This window comes from Aethalodelphis obliquidens, unplaced genomic scaffold (assembly GCF_003676395.1).
Source record: "Aethalodelphis obliquidens isolate GAN/ISIS:26980383/991018 unplaced genomic scaffold, ASM367639v1 scaffold6, whole genome shotgun sequence".
Taxonomy (NCBI): domain Eukaryota; kingdom Metazoa; phylum Chordata; class Mammalia; order Artiodactyla; family Delphinidae; genus Aethalodelphis; species Aethalodelphis obliquidens.
In genome coordinates, this window is record NW_020837950.1 from 12,373,031 (window position 1) to 12,391,112 (window position 18,082).

Here is an 18,082-nt window from a genome sequence, read left to right on the forward strand (position 1 = left end):
AGTTATTTCCACTATTTTATCTTCTAGGTCACTTATCCGTTCTTCTGCCTCAGTTATTCTGCTATTGGTCCCATCTAGAGTGTTTTTAATTTTATTTATTGTGTTGTTCATCATTGTTAGTTTCATCTTTAGTTCTTCTAAGTCCTTGTTAAATGTTTCTTGCATTTTGTCTATTTCCTAGATTTTGGATCATCTTTACTATTGTTATTCTGAATTCTTTTTCAGGTAGACTGCCTATTTCCTCTTCATTTATTAGGTCTGGTGGGTTTTTATCTTGCTCCTTCATCTGCTGTGTGTTTTTCTGTCTTCTCATTTTGCTTATCTTACTGTGTTTGGGGGTCTCCTTTTTGCAGGCTGCAGGTTCGTAGTTCCCGTTGTTTTTGGTGTCTGTCCCCAGTGGCTGAGGTTGTTTCAGTGGGCTGTGAAGGCTTCCTGGTGGAGGGGACTAGTGCCTGTGTTCTGGTGGATGAGGCTGGATCTTGTCTTTCTGGTGGGCAGGTCCACGTCTGGTGGTGTGTTTTGGGGTGTCTGTGGACTTATTATGATTTTAGGCAGCCTCTCTGCTAATGCGTGGGGTTGTGTTCCTGTCTTGCTCATTGTTTGTCATAGGGTGTCCCGCACTGTAGCTTGCTGGTCATTGAGTGAAGCTGGGTGCTGGTGTTGAGATGGAGATCTCTGGGAGATTTTCGCCGTTTGATATTATGTGGAGCTGGGAGGTCTCTTGTGGACCAGTGTCCTGAAGTTGGCTCTCCCACCTCAGAGGCACAGCACTGACTCCTGGCTGCCGCACCAAGAGCCTTTCATCAACATGGCCTAGAATAAAAGGGAGGAAAAGTAGAAAGAAAGATACAAAAACAAAGAGAGAAAGAAAGAAAGGAAAAGAAAAGAAAGAAAGAAAGGAAAAGAAAGAAGAGAAAGAAAGAAGGAAAGAAAGAGAGGGAGGGAGGAAGGAAGGAAGGAGGGAAGGAAGCAAAAAGAGAAAGAAAGAAAGAAAGAAGATAAAGTAAAATAAAATAAAGTAAGATATAATATAAAGTTATTAAAATAAAAAATAATTAGTAAGAAAAAAATTTAAACAAAAAACAAAAAAACTGGATGGATAGAACCGTAGGACAAATGGTGGAAGCAAAGCTATACAGACAAAAATCTCACACAGAAGCATAGACATACACACTCACAAAAAGAGGAAAAGGGGAAAAATTAATAAATCTTGCTCTCAAAGTCCACCTCCTCAATTTGGGATGATTCGTTGTCTAAAGGAGGGAAGGAAGGAAAGAAAGAAAGAAGATAAAATAAAATAAAGTTATTAAAATAAAAAATATTAAGAAAAAAACCAACAACAAAACCTTGATGGATAGAACCCTAGGACAAATGATGGAAGTAAAGCTAGACGGACAAAATCTCACACAGAGCATACACATACACACTCACAAAAAGAGGAAAAGGGGAAAAAATCATAAACCTTGCCCTCAAAGTCTACCTCTTCAATTTGGGATGATTCGTTGTCTATTCATGTATTCCACAGACGCAGGGTACATCAAGTTGATTGTGGAGCTTTAATTCGCTGCTCCTGAGGCTGCTGGGACAGATTGCCCTTTCTCTTCTTTGTTCTCACAGCTCCCAAGGGCTCAGCTTTGGATTTGGCCCTGCCTCTGCGTGTAGGTCGCTGGAGGGCGTCTGTTCTTCGCTCAGACAGGACTGGGTTAAAGAGCAGCTGCTTCGGGGGCTCTGGCTCACTCAGTCCGGGGGGAGGGAGGGGTGCGGATGTGGGGGCGCAACTGCGTCGGCAGAGGCCAGCAGGACGCTGCACCAGCCTGAGGCGTGCCCTGTGTTCTCCTGGGGAAGTTGTCTCTGGATCCTGGGACCCTGGCAGTGGTGGGCTGCACAGGCTCCCTGGAAGGGAGGTGTGGAGAGTGACCTGTGCTCGCACAGAGGCTTCTTGGTGGCGGCAGCAGCAGCCTTAGCGTCTCATGCCCATCTCTGGGGTCTGCGCTGTTAGCCGCGGCTCACGCCCGTCTCTGGAGCTCCTTTAAGCAGCGCTCAGCGCTCTTAATCCCCTCTCCTTGCGCACCAGGAAACGAAGAGGGAAGAAAAAGTCTCTTGCCTCTTCGGCAGGTCCAGACTTTTCCCCGGACTCCCTCCTGGCTAGCCGTGGTGCACTAACCCCCTGCAGGCTGTGTTCACGCTGCCAACCCCAGTCCTCTCTCTGCGCTCCGACCGAAGCCCGAGCCTCAGCTCCCAGCCCCGCCTGCCCCGGTGGGTGAGCAGACAAGCCTCTCGGGCTGGCAAGTGCTGGTCGGCCCCGATCCTCTGTGCGGGAATCTCCCCGCTTTGCCCTCCGCACCCCTGTGGCTGTGCTCTCCTCCGTGGCTCTGAAGCTCCCCCCCTCCGCCACCTGCAGTCTCCGCCCGCGAAGGGGCTTCCTAGTGTGTGGTAACCTTTCCTCCTTCACAGCTCCCTCCCACTGGTGCAGGTCCCGTCCCTATTCTTTTGTCTCTGTTTATTCTTTTTTCTTTTGCCCTACCCAGGTACGTGGGGAGTTTCTTGCCTTTTGGGAGGTCTGAGGTCTTCTGCCAGCGTTCAGTAGGTGTTCTGTAGGTGTTGTTCCACGTGTAGATGTATTTCTGGTGTATCTGTGGGGAGGAAGGTGATCTGTGCGTCTTACTCTTCCGACGTCTTCCCCTCGTCCATTTCTAATTTTATTGATTTGAGTCCTCTCCCTCTTTTTCTTGATGAGTCTGGCTAATGGTTTATCAATTTTGTTTATCTTCTCAAAGAACCAGCTTTTAGTTTTATTGATCTTTGCTATTGTTTTCCTTGTTTCTGTTTCATTTATTTCTGCTCTGATCTTTATGATTTCTTTCCTTCTGCTAACTTTGGGTTTCGTTTGTTCTTCTTTCTCTAGTTCCTTGAGGTGTAAAGTTAGATTGTTTATTTGAGATTTTTCTTGTTTCTTGAGGTAGGCTTGTATGGTTATAACCTTCCCTCTTAGAACTGCTTTTGCTGCATCCCATAGGTTTTGGATTGTCGTGTTTTCATTGTCATTTGTCTGTAGGTATGTTTTGATTTCCTCTTTGTTTTTCTTCAGTGATCTCTTGGTTATTAATCTCATAGCGTTGTGGTCAGAAAAGATGCTTGATATGATTTCAATTTTCTTAAATTTACTGAGGCTTGATTTGTGACCCAAGATGTCAGCTAGCCTGGAGAATGTTCCATGCACAGTTGAGAAGAAAGTGTAGTCTGCTGTTTTTGGATGGAATGTCCTATAAATATCAATTAAATCTATCTGGTCTATTGTGTCTTTTAAAGCTTCTGTTTCCTTATTTATTTTCATTTTGGATGATCTGTCCATTGGTGTAAGTGAGGTGTTAAAGTCCCCCAGTATTATTGTGTTACTGTCGATTTCCTCTTTTATAGCTCTTAGCAGTTGCCTTATGTATTGACGTGCTCCTATGTTGGTTGCTTATATATTTATAATTTTTATATCTTCTTCTTGGATTGATCCCTTGATCATTATGTAGTGTCCTTCCTTGTCTCTTGTAACATTCTTTATTTTACAGTCTATGTTATCTGATATGAGTATTGCTACTCCAGCTTTCTTTTGATTTTCATTTGCATGGACTATCTTTTTCCATCCCCTCACTTTCAGTCTGAATGTGTACCTAGGTCTGAAGTGGGTCTCTTGTAGACAGCATATATATGCGTCTTGTTTTAGTATCCATTCAGCCAGTCTGTGTCTTTGGTGGAGCGTTTAGTCCGTTTATATTTAAGGTAATTTTCTATATGTATGTTGCTATTCCCATTTTCTTAATTGTTTGGGTTTGTTATTATAGGTCTTTTTCTTCTCTTGTGTTTCTTGCCTAGAGAAGATCCTTTAGCATTTGTTGTAAAGCTGGTTTGGTGGTGCTGAACTCTCTCAGCTTTTTCTTGTCTGTAAAGCTTTTGATTTCTCCATCGAATCTGAATGAGATCCTTGCTGGGTAGAGTAATCTTGGTTGTAGTTTCTTCCCTTTCATCATTTTAAGTATATCATGCCACTCCCTTCTGGCTTGTAGAGTTTCTGCTGAGAAATCAGCTGTTAACCTTATGGGAGTTCCCTTGTATGTTATTTGTCATTTTTCCCTTGCTGCTTTCAGTAATTTTTCTTTGTCTTTAATTTTTGCCAGTTTGATTACTATGTGTCTTGGCATGTTTTTCCTTGGGTTTATCTCATATGGTATTTGCTGTGCTTCCTGGACTTGGGTGGCTATTTCCTTTTCCATGTTAGGGAAGTTTTCGACTATAATCTCTTCAAATATTTTCTCTGGTCCTTTCTGTCTCTCTTCTCCTTCTGGGACCCATATAATGCGAATGTTGTTGCATTTAATGTCCCAGAGGTCTTTTAGGCTGTCTTCATTTCTTTTCATTCTTTTGTCTTTATTCTGTTCCACAGCAGTTAATTCCACCATTCTGTCTTCCAGGTCACTTATCCATTCTCCTGCCTCAGTTATTCTGCTATTGATTCCTTCTAGTGTAGGTTTTTGTTTTTTTGCGGTACGCGGGCCTCTCACTGTTGTGGCCTCTCGCATTGCGGAGCACAGGCTCCAGACGCGCAGGCTCAGTGGCCATGGCTTATGGGCCCAGCCGCTCCGCGGCATGTGGGATCTTCCCAGACTGGGGCACGAACCCGCGTCTCCTGCGTCGGCAGGTGGACTCTCAACCACTGCGCCACCAGGGAAGCCCTCTAGTGTAGTTTTCATTTCAGTTACTGTATTGTTCATCTCTGTTTGTTTGTTCTTTAATTCTTCTAGATCTTTGCTAAACATTTCTTGCATCTTCTTGATCTTTGCCTCTGTTCTTTTCCCATGGTCCTGGATCATCTTCACTATCATTATTCTGAATTCTTTTTCTGGAAGGTTGCCTATGTCCACTTCATTTAGTTGTTTTTCTGGGGTTTTATCTTGTTCCTTCATCTGGTATATAGCCCTCTGCCTTTTCATCTTGTCTATCTTTCTGTGAGTGAAATTATGATTTCTGGGATATATGAGGTTTGGGAAAGGTAATATCCAAGATCCACAACGGCTCTTCAGTTCCACAATTTTACAAGCTCCTAGAAGATTGGAGGTGTCGGCAGAACCTCATCATAAAGCGGAAATCTTTTCAGATGAAAGCTTTGTAGAAAAATGCCCCATAAGATCTCCAGTCTTCAAAGCCTGGAGACTGAAACTTATAATATCCTTTGGGAAAGTGTCATTTTATTTTTTCCGTATTTTCTGGGTCAGTTTTTAAAAGTACCTGATAAATATTTTTTAAAAATCTGATTATATGAATTTAAAAAAATGAGTGAAGATTCATTCCCCTTTGTCAATTTCAGGGTGCTATGATGTCTATTGCGTTTAAAGAGGGTTTAAAGATCCCCCCTCCAGCTATGAATGAAATAATTTTGGGAGCCAATCAAGATATCAGACAGGTAAATGAGATATATATTATATAACATTGATGATGATTTTGAATGGATGCCTTCAGTGTTTTGGGGATGGGGAGTGGCAGTATTTTCCTGTCTTAACAGTGTCTTACTTGTGATTCTTTCAGGTTTTACACAATCTGAGTATGTGGTGTGCACGAAGTAAAGCACTAACCTATGACCAGGCTAAGGCTGATTCTCTTAGAGCCAAAAAGGATATCAAATTGGTAAAATACATTTCCACTTCTTAAGTGCCAAAGCACTTCTTTTCCTGTTAGTATTAATTTAATTGAAATAGTTATTATAGTTCCTTGAGCCACCTGTGGAACCTATGGATATTTATAGTAAGAGATATAGACAGCTGCTAAAAGTGTTTCTAATTCAAATGAATTTTTCCTTACTGGACTGTCAGTGTAATTGTAAATTTTGAGAAAGGGAAGTTTTATGCCTCAGTAGTTATGAAATGGCCTTTCTAGAGTCCCTTATATATGGATTTCATGTTTTGAATGGTTTTGGAACTGTTCAGAATAATCTTGTTTCAGTTGGCTTATAGTTTAAATGACCTCTCTGAAACTACAGGTCTGTATCAATTATCTCTGTGTTGTTTCACCTAGTCACCAGTCAGAATTTATTATTACAGTTAGAGCAATGACTAAACAGTATTTTTCCCCTCCCTTCCTCTTTTTAAAAAATCAGTAAACATTTTCAAAGCCATTTTAGGTTCACAGCAAAATCGAGATTGCCTGCATGTCCCCCTGTATAATGTCCCCCACTGTCAACACCCACCACCAGAGCGGCACATTTGTTACAATTGATGACCTACGCTGACACACCATTATCACCCACAGTCCATAGTTTAACATTAGGGTTTGCTCTTGGTGGTGTACATTCTATGGGTTTTGACAAATATGTAAGTGGCCTTTATCCACCATTGTAGTATCATACAGAATACTTTCACTGCCCCCAAAATGCTCTTTGCTTTGCCTGTTCATCCCTCCCTTCCCCTAGCCCCTGGTAACCACTATCTTTTTACTGTCTCCATAGTTTCACCTTTTTCAGAATGTCATATAGTTGGAGTCGTATAGTATGTCATCTTTTCAGATTGACTTCTTTCACTTAGTAATATATGTTTAAGGTTTCTCCATATCTTTTCATGGCTTTGTAAGTCATTTCTTTTTATGTGGATATGTTTTCAGTTCACTTGGGTAAATACCAAGGAGCGGAGTTGCTGGATGGTATGTTAAGAATATATTTAGTTTTGTAAGAAACTACCGATCTGTCTTCCAAAGTGACTGTACCATCTTGCACTCCTACCAGCAGTGAAAGAGAGTTTCTGTTTCTCCACATCTTAGCTAGCATTTGGTGTTGTCAGTGTTTTGGTTATTGGTCATTCTACTAGGTATGTCCCTCTCTCTTTTTAGGGCCCATTTGATGTTGCCCGGAAAGTGTTTGTAACTGGAGAGGAGACTGCTCATATGTCACTTGTGGACAAATTAGATCTCTTTTTTCATGATTATTCAATAGCACCCCTCTTTGTCCAGGAGAACTACATACATGTGAAGCCTGTAGCCGCAGGGTGAGTGTTCAGAGCTAATGAGGGGTAGAATTAGTACCCCTCCAAGCCCTACGAAGGCCAGATACCTGGGAGGGAGGGGTGTGGAGTGTGGACAGTGGTGTAATTCGGACTGGTTTATTCCTGCAGGGGTGACATGAAAAAGCACTTGATGCTTTTAAGCAGAGCAGCAGACAGCATATCTGATGGTGACCTAGTGGACCGTCAGATCCGGAATAAGCAAAACTGGAGTCTTCTGCCCACACAGGTAAGCATAGGGCTTTCCTTAAAGCGCAGACCCTGCTTTAGTTAGAACAAAATAGCTTTTAGCTCCTGTAATTATTTGAAATACCAGATAAACATTACGTCTCTTAATGGCAAAAAATATAATCTGTTATAGATTAAAGTACCTTGTGGTCACTATTATCTATTTCTTAATCTACTCTTATTTTTCAATGTTTTTAATGTAAATGGACATATGGAACTAGGAATGTCAGATTTTGGTCATAACTAAGATGTAAGTCAAAAGTTTCATTTGCTCTCTTTTACCTTAAGAATCCATTTCTTTTTGTCATTCTTGGCTCTCCCAGATTGTTACTAAGTAGCTCATCCCTGAAGAAATGCAACCAGGGCAGGTTCGCAGCCATTTTTCTGATATATGAATTCTGATTTTCTTTATTCTTCCGTGCTACAGAGGCAGCTTTGTATTGGGTACTTTATTTAGGCTGATATCTTTTACTCAAAACAGAGTTTTGCAAACTTTCATAATTAAGACTGGTTATTTATTCTTGAGTTTTGCATATTTATGTAATATTGACCTAACAAGCAAGGGACTTCTGGAGGTCTACTCTTCTTTTAAAGATTCCTTTCTCTTATGTTTTAAAAGTGTTCATTTTTTTTTTGTACCTAATAATTATACCTATGAGAATTTATCCTGAAGAAATAATGTTAAACACAGGAAGAGCTCAACGTGCAAAACTACTTGCTAAAGCAGGGGTCCCCAACCTTTTTGGCACCAGGGACCAGTTTCATGGAAGACAGTTTTTCCACGGATGGTAGTGGGGGGATGGTTTTGGGATGATTCAAGCACATTACATTTATTGTGCACTTTATTTCTATTATTGTTACATTGTAATATATAATGGAATAATTATACAACTCACCATAATGCAGAATCAGTGGGAGCCCTGAGCTTGTTTTCCTGCAACTAGACAGTCCCATCTGGGGGTGATGGGACCGCCTCAGCTCCACCTCAGATCATCAGGCATTAGATTCTCATAAGGAGTGCATAACCTAGATCCCTCACGTGCGCAGTTCACAGTAGGGTTCACGCTCCTATGAGAATCTAATGCCACCACTGATCTGACAGGAGGTGGAGCTCAGGCAGTAATGCGAGCGATGGGGAGAGGCTGTAAATACAGATGAAGCTTCACTCGCTTGCCCGCCACTCACCTCCTGCTGTGCAGCCGGTTCCTACCGATACCGGTGTGTGGCTCGGGGATTGGGGACCCCTGCCCTAAAGCATTAATTTTGATAGCAAGAAATGGGAGAAAATCTCCACGTTCAGCAATAGGAGTCTGATTAATTATGGTAAATCCTCTTGATGGAACACTATGCAGTCTTTAAAATTACTTGTAAAGATGATCTAATATAAAAAATACTTATGAGAATATTATTAGAACAAAGCAGGACACAAGATCTATGTATAATTCCAACCTTTAAAAAAGTAAAAACGCTGGGACTTCTTTGGTGGCGCAGTGGTTAAGAATCCGCCTGCCAATGCAGGGGACACAGGTTCGAGCCCTGGTCCAGGAAGATACCACATGCCACGGAGCACCTAAGCCTGTTCACCACAACTACTGAGCCTGTGCTCTAGAGCCCATGAGCCACAATTACTGAGCCTGCATGCCACAACTACTGAAGCCTGCACACCTAGAGCCCATGCTCCACAACAAGAGAAGCCGCCTCAAAGAGAAGCCCGTGCACTGCAGAGTAGCCCACACTTACCGCAACTAGAGAAAGCCCACAACGAAGACCTAACACAGCCAAAAATAAATAAATTTATATATAAAAAAAGGTAAAAACCCTGGATATAGACGATATCCAAGGATACCTTTAAAAAAAACTTTTCTTAAGTGTCAGTTTACTTAATTCTCTAATTATTAGATTTTCCATGCTTTGATCCACCTGGTTTATTGATATCTTATGTTAAAGACAATCATATTCCTCTTAAACAGTTTTTTCTATAACGCTGGCATTGTGAGGTTACTGGTGTATGTTGAGATCAGTTGGCTGAGGAGTCTGGGTTGGCTAGATGATCTGTGAGGCCCATAACATGTTTTGGACCAAGGCATTTACTGCAATTAATTGTTTTCTCAAGTTGAAGTTTCCCATACCAACAGATGAGGGAGAGAGGGAAGGGGCCTATCTTGGAATTAGGTACCGGGAGCAATGTTACTGCATTTTCCGGAGACTGCTTGGAAGCCAACAGCTGCTAAAGAAGCAACTTAACTCAGTACTGAATTTAACTTGTGGACTGCAATTAATTTTTTCAGGCCATTTATGCCAGTATTCTTCCTGGAGAGTTAATGAGGGGGTACATGACCCAGTTTCCTACCTTCCCAAGTTGGTTGGGGAAGCACTCATCTATGGGCAAACACGATCGTATTGTTCAGGACCTAGCATTGCATATGAGTCTCAGGTAAGCGCGGTATTACTCTATGTGTGGCATTTTATCAGGGTAGTATATCTAGCCTTTAATAAGGATAGCATGAGTCACAAAGATTTGTGTTTTAGTTTTGATTTCATTACTAACTAGATAAGTGAACATGGATAAGTTCACGGCCCTGAGTTTTATTATCTGTAACTGGTATGACACTCGTTTTATTACTTAAAAGGATACTTTGGAGAATAAAGCCAGATGGTAGATGTGCCATAATGTTAAGATAAGTTTTAAAGCTATATAAATCTGAGGTAGTGCTATCATTTATTGTTATTGTGACTGTGCCTATTACTAGTAGGCATACATAATATATTGGCCTCCAAATAAATTAATAGGAAAAAGGGAACTATTTAAATACATGAACTAGTTTTTGCCTCCTATCCTAATAGTAAACTGACCTAGTCATTTGGGACAGGGGGATACAGTTTAGCGTATTACAGAAGGTGGATACTCAGATGATTGAAAACCAATGTCCTTGGAGAAGTTTAAGGACGTTCAAAAATTCTTAATTTGGTTAAATTTTTTTACAGTTTAGAAACTTAGAAATGTGCTTGCATACAAATATTAAGTGAACTTTAGGGATTCATTTTTAAACATGAAGAACTACTTAAGCAATCTTATTTTCCTTTCTAGTCCCTGGAAAGAATATTAATATTAGTCTAACCTTAACTTTTGTTTAAAACTGAACTGAGATGTTCCTTTCTTCTGTTCCTGTAGAATTCTGCTTCCTACTATGATCCCTCTTCGTAGTTTATGGTGTGGGTCATTTTTTTGCCACCCCATGTTAGTTTTCTATTGCTGCTATAGCAAATTACCAAAACTTACTGGCTTAAAACAACACAAATTTATTCCCATCTTGAGATGGGAAGATTACCCTGGATTATCTGATGGACCCAATGTAATCATAAGTGTTTTTACAAAAAAAAAAAAAAAAAAGGAGTGGTGGAGGTAGGCAGCAGCATCAGTCAGAGAGATGTGAAGATGTTGCGCTCCCACTGCTGGCTTTGAACATGGAGAAAGGGACCATGAGCCAAGAGATACAGGTGGCCTCTAGAAGCTTGAAAGGGCTCTTCTCCCCTCTCTTCTCATAGCTCAAGCTGAAGGCCTGTCTTTCAGCTCCTTTCCTATTCCCTGCCCACCACTTTTTCAAGGTGATGTATCAGTTTGCCCTGGGGTGTGCCTCTTTGATGTTTCCACTATATTTGTGTAGATACATTGTGTAGATACATTAACATTATTAAAAGTGGATTAAACTCCAGCAAACTATGAGTTGGTGGTAGTTTGCCATCGATTATAGTGTATCTTTTGTTTTGGTTTAAGAACTTACTCCAGCAAAAGGACTGTAAACGTGGATTATCTGTCCCATATAAGGGATGCACTTGTACAGCCCTTGACCTCACAAGGGATAGAAGGAGTACAGGATGTTGTTGCTCTTATGGACGCGTATTATTTGATGAAAGAAGACTTTGAGAATATCATGGAAATTAGCAGCTGGGGAGACAGACCTAGTCCCTTCTCCAAGCTGGATCCCAAGGTAAATTGTGTACCCCACTGGTTCTCCATCATTTTGTAATTACCGTGTTACTAGGAGTACTTCAGAGATGTTTTAGATGTTTTTAAAAGTTTAATTTCTTTTCTTAAATGCTTTTTACTTATGGTCTGTGCTTTCCAAAGATACTATTTGAGTACAATATTAAGAGTAGACTTTGGGATTTGACTTTTATAATTTATAGTTTTATCTTTGCCTTATCCTGCATGGAAAAGCAAGGTGTGAAATCTGAGGAGCAAATGTAGATGTATTCCTTACAAGGATAGGCAGATTAGCCTGGGGAAGTAAAAGTGAGGTGGTGGGAATGCATTATGAAATAAGTGTTTACTGGCTGAGCATTTTTAGACTTTTTCTTAGTCTGCCTAATCTGTGTTTTAGTGTATTTATTACAGTTGGACAATCTATTATGTAATGATGTATCCCCTACTTTATATAGTGAACATGAAAAAACTAAAGTGACGTAACATGAGTTTGTGTGGCATCTAATATGTCACCCTTGTGCTGCTGTTCTAGAAGACATGTTCTCTGTGGCTTGTCTTCTCTAGAATTTTGACCTGACTACGGGTATGACTATAGGTAAATTCTCACAAGAGACATTCGTTGTTAGAATTTGTGGACCAATTCTACAGTTAGGTTTAGAAGCTTGAGGTTAAGGCTTTTCAAGTTACTATTTTATGGTAATTAAAGGACAACTTTAACTTGTACTTTATTGTAAGCCTTTTTTGATTTATTGGTTCACTGACTAACTTTGCTTGTCACTTTGTAGAACTGCAGAGAACACTGAATAGAAAAAAATTGATGACGTAAAGTGACTTTTAAAAACCTGCCTAATGTTCCCAAATACTGATTCTTATTTTTTGAGTCATGGCTCTATTAAGAATGTCATGAAAAATATGGAACTTCTCCATAGGAAAATGCATATAGATATACTTACATGTACATGCATACATATTTTACAAACAATTTCAAGGGGCTCCTAGGGTCTCTCAGAGCCTCTAGGCCTACAGAGTTTAAAGGGGTTGTTTGGCAGTTAGAGTTTTAAAAACCTCCCTCTATTCCTTTTGTGTAGGTGAAAGCAGCCTTCACAAGAGCTTACAATAAGGAAGTCCACCTTATTCCGTATTCACTCCAGGCAGTAAAGACACACAGACACAGCACAGGCCCAGCGCTGGATGCTGAATACAATGAAGAGCTAAATGAAGATGACTCTCAGTCTGATGAGAAAGACCAGGACACTTTGGAAACTGATGCTATGATCAAGGTAGTATTTTCATCTGCAAATAGGAGAAGCTATGATACTCCCTCAAAATAGCTTATCTTGTGTATAACTTGCCTTTTGAAATTATTCAGAGCCTGTTTAGCAAGTAACAGAGGAAGCTGAAAATACTTTTTGTTTTGTTCATCACAGTTCCGAGGGTGAAGAAGGTGTAGATTTCATTTTTATAAACAGTCAACTTCTCATAACAGTGGAAGAGCCAGACAGCAAAAAAATAGGCCATCATATTGATGGTCATATGCTGTGTTGGAAAAAGGACTATTTTTTTTTATTTGCCGTTGGTGTGTGCTTTACCCACAGACATATTTTCATAGCATAATCAAGAAAAACATTTTTAATGAAACCATTTGTCCTTTCTGTTATTTATTTTTTGCTATAGCTGTTGAACTGCCCATAGAGGTTTCCCAGAGCAAAACATCCTCATCTTTTGCTAGGAAAGATTAAAATTATTTATGGTATCAGCCCCCTGTTTACCATTGGCTGAGGCAAAGGAATCTAGTTTGTATCCTCTTCTGTCCTTAGTGTGTGTGTGTGTTTATCATTCTCGCTCCTTGATTCTGTTTTGTATGTGCAGGGGTGGGAATAGTGGCCTTCTCCAGTGTGGCTCTCTAGTCTTGTGTAGACATAAGAAGTCTACTCCCTCGCCTGCTCAAACTGAGTGTGTTTGGATCTCTAATCTGAAACTGAAACTGAAAGAAAGGGAAATTCTTCATGAAAACATTACCATGTGTGTAAATTATATCTTGCTTATTTTGTCTTTCCTAAATATATTGGTGTTCTGGGGAACATATCCTAGTTCTAGAGTCTAAATAGCTTTTCAGTAGTTCAAAGCTACAGCTAGCCAGTTGTTATTAGTAAACTCATCGAGGGTAGCTGTAGTTCAAGATCTAGGTGTTTGCAACCTTTCTTCTTATTAAGTTGCAGGTAAAGATTTGCTTTCTTGTAGAGATGAACTTATTTCATTTACTCATAAACACAGCTACTAACTATTTTGTGCATCTTTCCCTCCCAACAGAAAAAGACAAAATCTTCAAAGACTTCAAAATCAGAAAAAGAGTCCAGAAAAGGAAAAGGAAAAAGTTCAAAGAAATAAAACTATTTTTCACTGCTGACCGCTACTTTTTACTCAACCTGCTGACCAGTCTAGCTGGTCTTAGAGAATGCCTTGTTTTTCCAAAGGAACCATGTTTTAGTGTAATGGGGCAACCTCATGGTCCCATTACAAATAAACGGTGGTACAGCTAGAAGGATGTAAACAGTAGGCTGATGTACACCTCTTATAGAGGTTGATAGGACTGCTTGGGTCCTCCACTGTCCCCTGTCAATCTAATGAGATTGTACTTCAAAATGACTGTATATTCAGAATTAGAAACTACATGTGGGCTTTGGAGTCAGATTTTTAGTTAACAGTAATATGTCTGGGAACAGAGGTACTAAGGCGGCTTTTGCAGGCTTAAGAATTTATCCTAATGGCCATTATACGACCAATGCCGATTTTTAAAAAAAGAGGTAGGTAGTTACTATTATGTGGAGAAATTTTGTAAATAAAATACAAAACAGTCACCACCTAGAACTGGGTATTCTTTGTACATTGTCAAATATCTTGCAAAATAGAAATTAGAAATAAAAATGTTTCACATGATACATGTACAAATTCTTAAGATTGTCATCTTGTACAGTAGGATACTATGTTGGTATATTTTTTCCTTATTAATTTGCAAATGATTGGATACAAAAGCTAACTATATTCCTACTGACCTGTTCTGTGAAACATAACTTTGGCAGTTGAAGAGTCAGAACTCTAATTCCCAGCTTCATTACCCCTATGAGTGTCAACCACACCTCTGCTGTGAATAGAATTTCGTGGAGAGGGCTCTTTGTTATTATTAGAGGGTATTGTGGCTGCAGAAAGATTGTCAGACATTCCTAGCCTTCCAGAGTTTCAACTCATTAGTTTAAAACCAGTAGGGCCTAGGCTGGGTCAAACTCTTATCCTCACTCTGGTTTGGGACTAAATGAACACTGGCTTTTGTTTACTTTGTCCCTGAGGGATCCAGTTCTGTCCTGACAGATTCCACAAACCCTACTGGAACTTTAGATTGTACCTGTAACTGTGCTTGTTGACAGGCCTGAGGCTGTGGAACTAGTCTGGAATTTGGGTGTCTAGCAATTTTTAAAATCTTGTTAGTAAATGCTCAAGGGTATGTGCTACTTCTGCAAGGTATGTGCTAAAAGGAATGTAAAATCAGGATTCTGTTCCCTGCCTTTAAGGAACTGATAGTCTTGTTTGGGAGGCCAAAGTTCTTGAGACATTTAAAATGTATTTACCAGTGTGAAAAATGTCTTTCATGTAGATTAAGTTCATTATGGGAATAAAATGTTGCCTTAAGCCTTTGCCTACTAAACCACATCCCTCTTTGTTAAAAGCCCTGCTTGAAACTTCTGCTTCAGTGAAGATTTTCTTTTTAATTAATTAATTAATTAATTTTTGCTGTGTTGGGTCTTCGTTTCTGTGCGAGGGTTTTCTCTAGTTGTGGCAAGCGGGGGCCACTCTTCATCGCAGTGTGCAGGCCTCTCACTATCGCGGCCTTTCTTGTTGCGGAGCACACGTTCCAGACGCGCAGGCTCAGTAGTTGTGGCTCACGGGCCCAGATGCTCCGCGGCATATGGGATCCTCGCAGACCAGGGCTCGAACCTGTGTCCTCTGCATTAGCAGGCAGATTCTCAACCACTGCGCCACCAGGGAAGCCCAGTGAAGATTTTCTTGATTGACGACTGCCTCACCTCACCAGCGGGGTGAGCATAAATTTCTTATGCATATTTTTCCATTTCTATTGCTTTTTGATATGCAAGTCATATCTGCCTACTTGCTCTGTGCTTTCCAGGAAAGGGACTATTATCTCCTTGCAGCCAGAACAACAGATAGTGTCCTTTACTTGTTCATTATGATTTGGAGCAACCAGTAAATCCTTATTGGAGCCACTGGATGCCACACATCATCCCTGCAGCATAAAACTGTACACTTGCTTTCTTTGCGATCCATTGAGTCTTGGCCATTTGGTAGTCTATAACAAACTACTACTTTATTACTAATACTACTTCGTCCGTCATTTTTTAAGTTTTGTCAGTGTATTATTTACAGCAACATTATTGGGCCTCTTGAAGTTATTAATAAGGAGCACATAGTTATGTGTACTAGGAGTATCTTCCTAAGTAAGTTCTGGTACAATTATGCTCATTAGTGAATGTCTGAGGCCCATAACTAACTCCCAAAATATAATGTGCTTACCCTTACAGATCCCAAGTGCCTATGGCTCTTATTATTCCTGTAACCTTACAACATCCCTCAAGTGATAAAACAAAGGGACCACGGGTGGGGTTAATGATAATGACTTGTATCACTTAGGAAGGCCAGAGCCTCTAGCCAGCCTTTGGGAAGGAAAAGCATAAAGCTGGAGGCATGCATATGGATACCTGGATGCTGTAAAACTTTACTGGCACTTTGGGTTCTACCCTAGGCTCGTAGGTACCTCTGTAATGCTCAGAATGCTGGTGGCTATACTGTAAAATCATATCATCTGATACATTCAGAGTTAGTTAGGCTACATGATTCTGTCAGCTGCTCAGACTTTGATACTTTGGCTTTGGATGGCAAGGAAGCATATACTGATATGTATAGTATTGGGTGTGTGTGACATGGGAAAGGAACCCTCCACCCACCTTGGGGAAGATTCTGAATAATGTACGTCTTCAGGGGAAGTCAAATGATTTAATTTTGTGACAGGAATTCCATACTATGTAGCATAATGACTCAAGAAACATAAGCTTATAGTTTCATTCTTTAAAAATGCTGATTTTACTGATTTTTGATGTTTTTATTCTCAGACTGATTCTGCTAAATAGCCTTGATTTGTGTAAGCCTCTCACTTCAAACTTTTTAACACTGTTAATATCTGTGCTGCCCAAACTTCACAGTATGGTTTAAAGCTACCTTCCTTTATTTCTTTTGCTGTCTTTAAATCTGGGAAAACATTACAAATATCTAATCAATAAGTTTATTTTAAAGGAGGTATTTCAAAATAGAAAAGATATCAAAAAGCTGAATATTTACAGTTATGTCCTAGGTTACTATTAACAGTATAGAGCATAGACTATGTAAGACTCAGAAGAGGAAATGTACAAAGTATAAACAGCAATGCTCTATGTCACTGTTTCCCACTCTGCAGAAGTTGAAAGTGGTGGCCTGGAGAGGTGACCTTGTTTTTTCTGTATTCGGGATGGACCATCTTGAAATCTGCCAAGGGTAGAAACACAGCCTCCTGTGGAAAAATGGTATCTTCTCAGGACCATAATACCTAGAAAGGATAAAAAAATAAAAAACAAAACCCCATATGCTTTTAGAAGGGTTTCAAGTAACTACTAGCATTTAGTAATAAAGCCAAGCATAATAAAGAAGATTTTTTTGCTCATTTCTGGAATGTGGAGCAGGATCACTACATTCAAGTAAGAAATTCCCAGTCTGTAATCGAGTGTCAGTCCTGGCTTTTCAACTGACTAGAACTGCATGGGCAAGCTGCTGAACCTCTGTTATAAAGTGAGGATGATGATAACAGCCACCTTACTGAGAAGAATGAGAAAGTGCAAAGTTCGTTAGTGCTCAGCAACTCAATCCAAAGAGGCCCATACCAAGACAAGTTATAATTAAACCGCCAGAAGTTAAAGACAAGAAGACGATCTTAAAAGCAGCAAAAGAAAACAACTTGTTATGTACAGGGGAACCCCCTCGCCCCTCATAAGACTGTCAGCAGATTCTTTTGGCAGAAACTTTGCAGGCTAGAAGAGAGTGGCCTGATATAGTCAAAGTGCTGAAAGAATAAAACTGCCAACCAAGAATATTCTACCTGGGAAAGCCATCCTTCAAAATTGAAGGAGCGAGGAAGTTTTCCAGGCAAGGAAAAGCTAAAGAGGTTCATCAGCACTAGACTGGCCTTACAAGAAATGTTAAAGGGACTTCTTTAAGCTGAAACACAAGGACACTCATTAATAATATGAAAATATATGAAATTGTAAATCTCAAAGGTAAAGGTAAATATATAAATTCAGAATAATCTAATGTTGTGATGGTAAGTACTTATAAACCTAGTGTGAAAGTTAAAAGACAAAATAGTAAAAATAATAATTTGTTAATGGATACACAAGATAAAAAGATATAAATTGTGACATCACAAACAATGTGGATGGTGAGAGTAGAAATGCATTTGAACTTAAGTTGTTATCAACTTCAGACAGACTGTTGTATTTTATGTAAGTCTCATGGTATCCACAAAGCGAAACCTATGGTAGACAAAAAGGAATCTAAGCATATGACTACAGAAAATTGTCAGATCACAAAAGGAGAAAAAGGATCAAGAAAAGAAGGAACAAAGGAATTACAAAACAGCCAGAAAACAATGAACAAAATGGCAGCAAGTCCCTATCTATCAATAACTACTTTAAATATAATTTATAAATTCTCTGATCAAAAGACAGAATGGATAAAA

The 18,082-nt window shown here is 39.9% G+C and overlaps 2 protein-coding genes across 12 annotated transcripts in view; one reads left to right on the forward strand and one right to left on the reverse strand.

The window, feature by feature from the left end:
* The window catches only part of RFC1 (replication factor C subunit 1), an 83,264-nt gene extending 68,333 nt beyond the window's left edge, over positions 1–14,931 (forward strand). For all 7 annotated transcript variants that reach the window (XM_027103141.1, XM_027103142.1, XM_027103146.1 and 4 more), the window contains 8 exons: positions 5,354–5,449; positions 5,572–5,670; positions 6,865–7,019; positions 7,146–7,263; positions 9,551–9,696; positions 11,038–11,251; positions 12,336–12,527; positions 13,558–14,931. In XM_027103141.1, coding sequence (XP_026958942.1) covers positions 5,354–5,449; positions 5,572–5,670; positions 6,865–7,019; positions 7,146–7,263; positions 9,551–9,696; positions 11,038–11,251; positions 12,336–12,527; positions 13,558–13,635 — 1,098 coding nt within the window. In that variant the 3' untranslated portion in view covers positions 13,636–14,931. The remainder of the gene's footprint in view (positions 1–5,353; positions 5,450–5,571; positions 5,671–6,864; positions 7,020–7,145; positions 7,264–9,550; positions 9,697–11,037; positions 11,252–12,335; positions 12,528–13,557) is intronic.
* A 1,650-nt stretch (positions 14,932–16,581) lies between these two features.
* The window catches only part of WDR19 (WD repeat domain 19), an 83,860-nt gene continuing 82,359 nt past the window's right edge, over positions 16,582–18,082 (reverse strand). For all 5 annotated transcript variants that reach the window (XM_027103151.1, XM_027103148.1, XM_027103149.1 and 2 more), the window contains one exon: positions 16,582–16,897. The gene's annotated coding sequence lies outside the window, so the exon portion shown is untranslated. The remainder of the gene's footprint in view (positions 16,898–18,082) is intronic.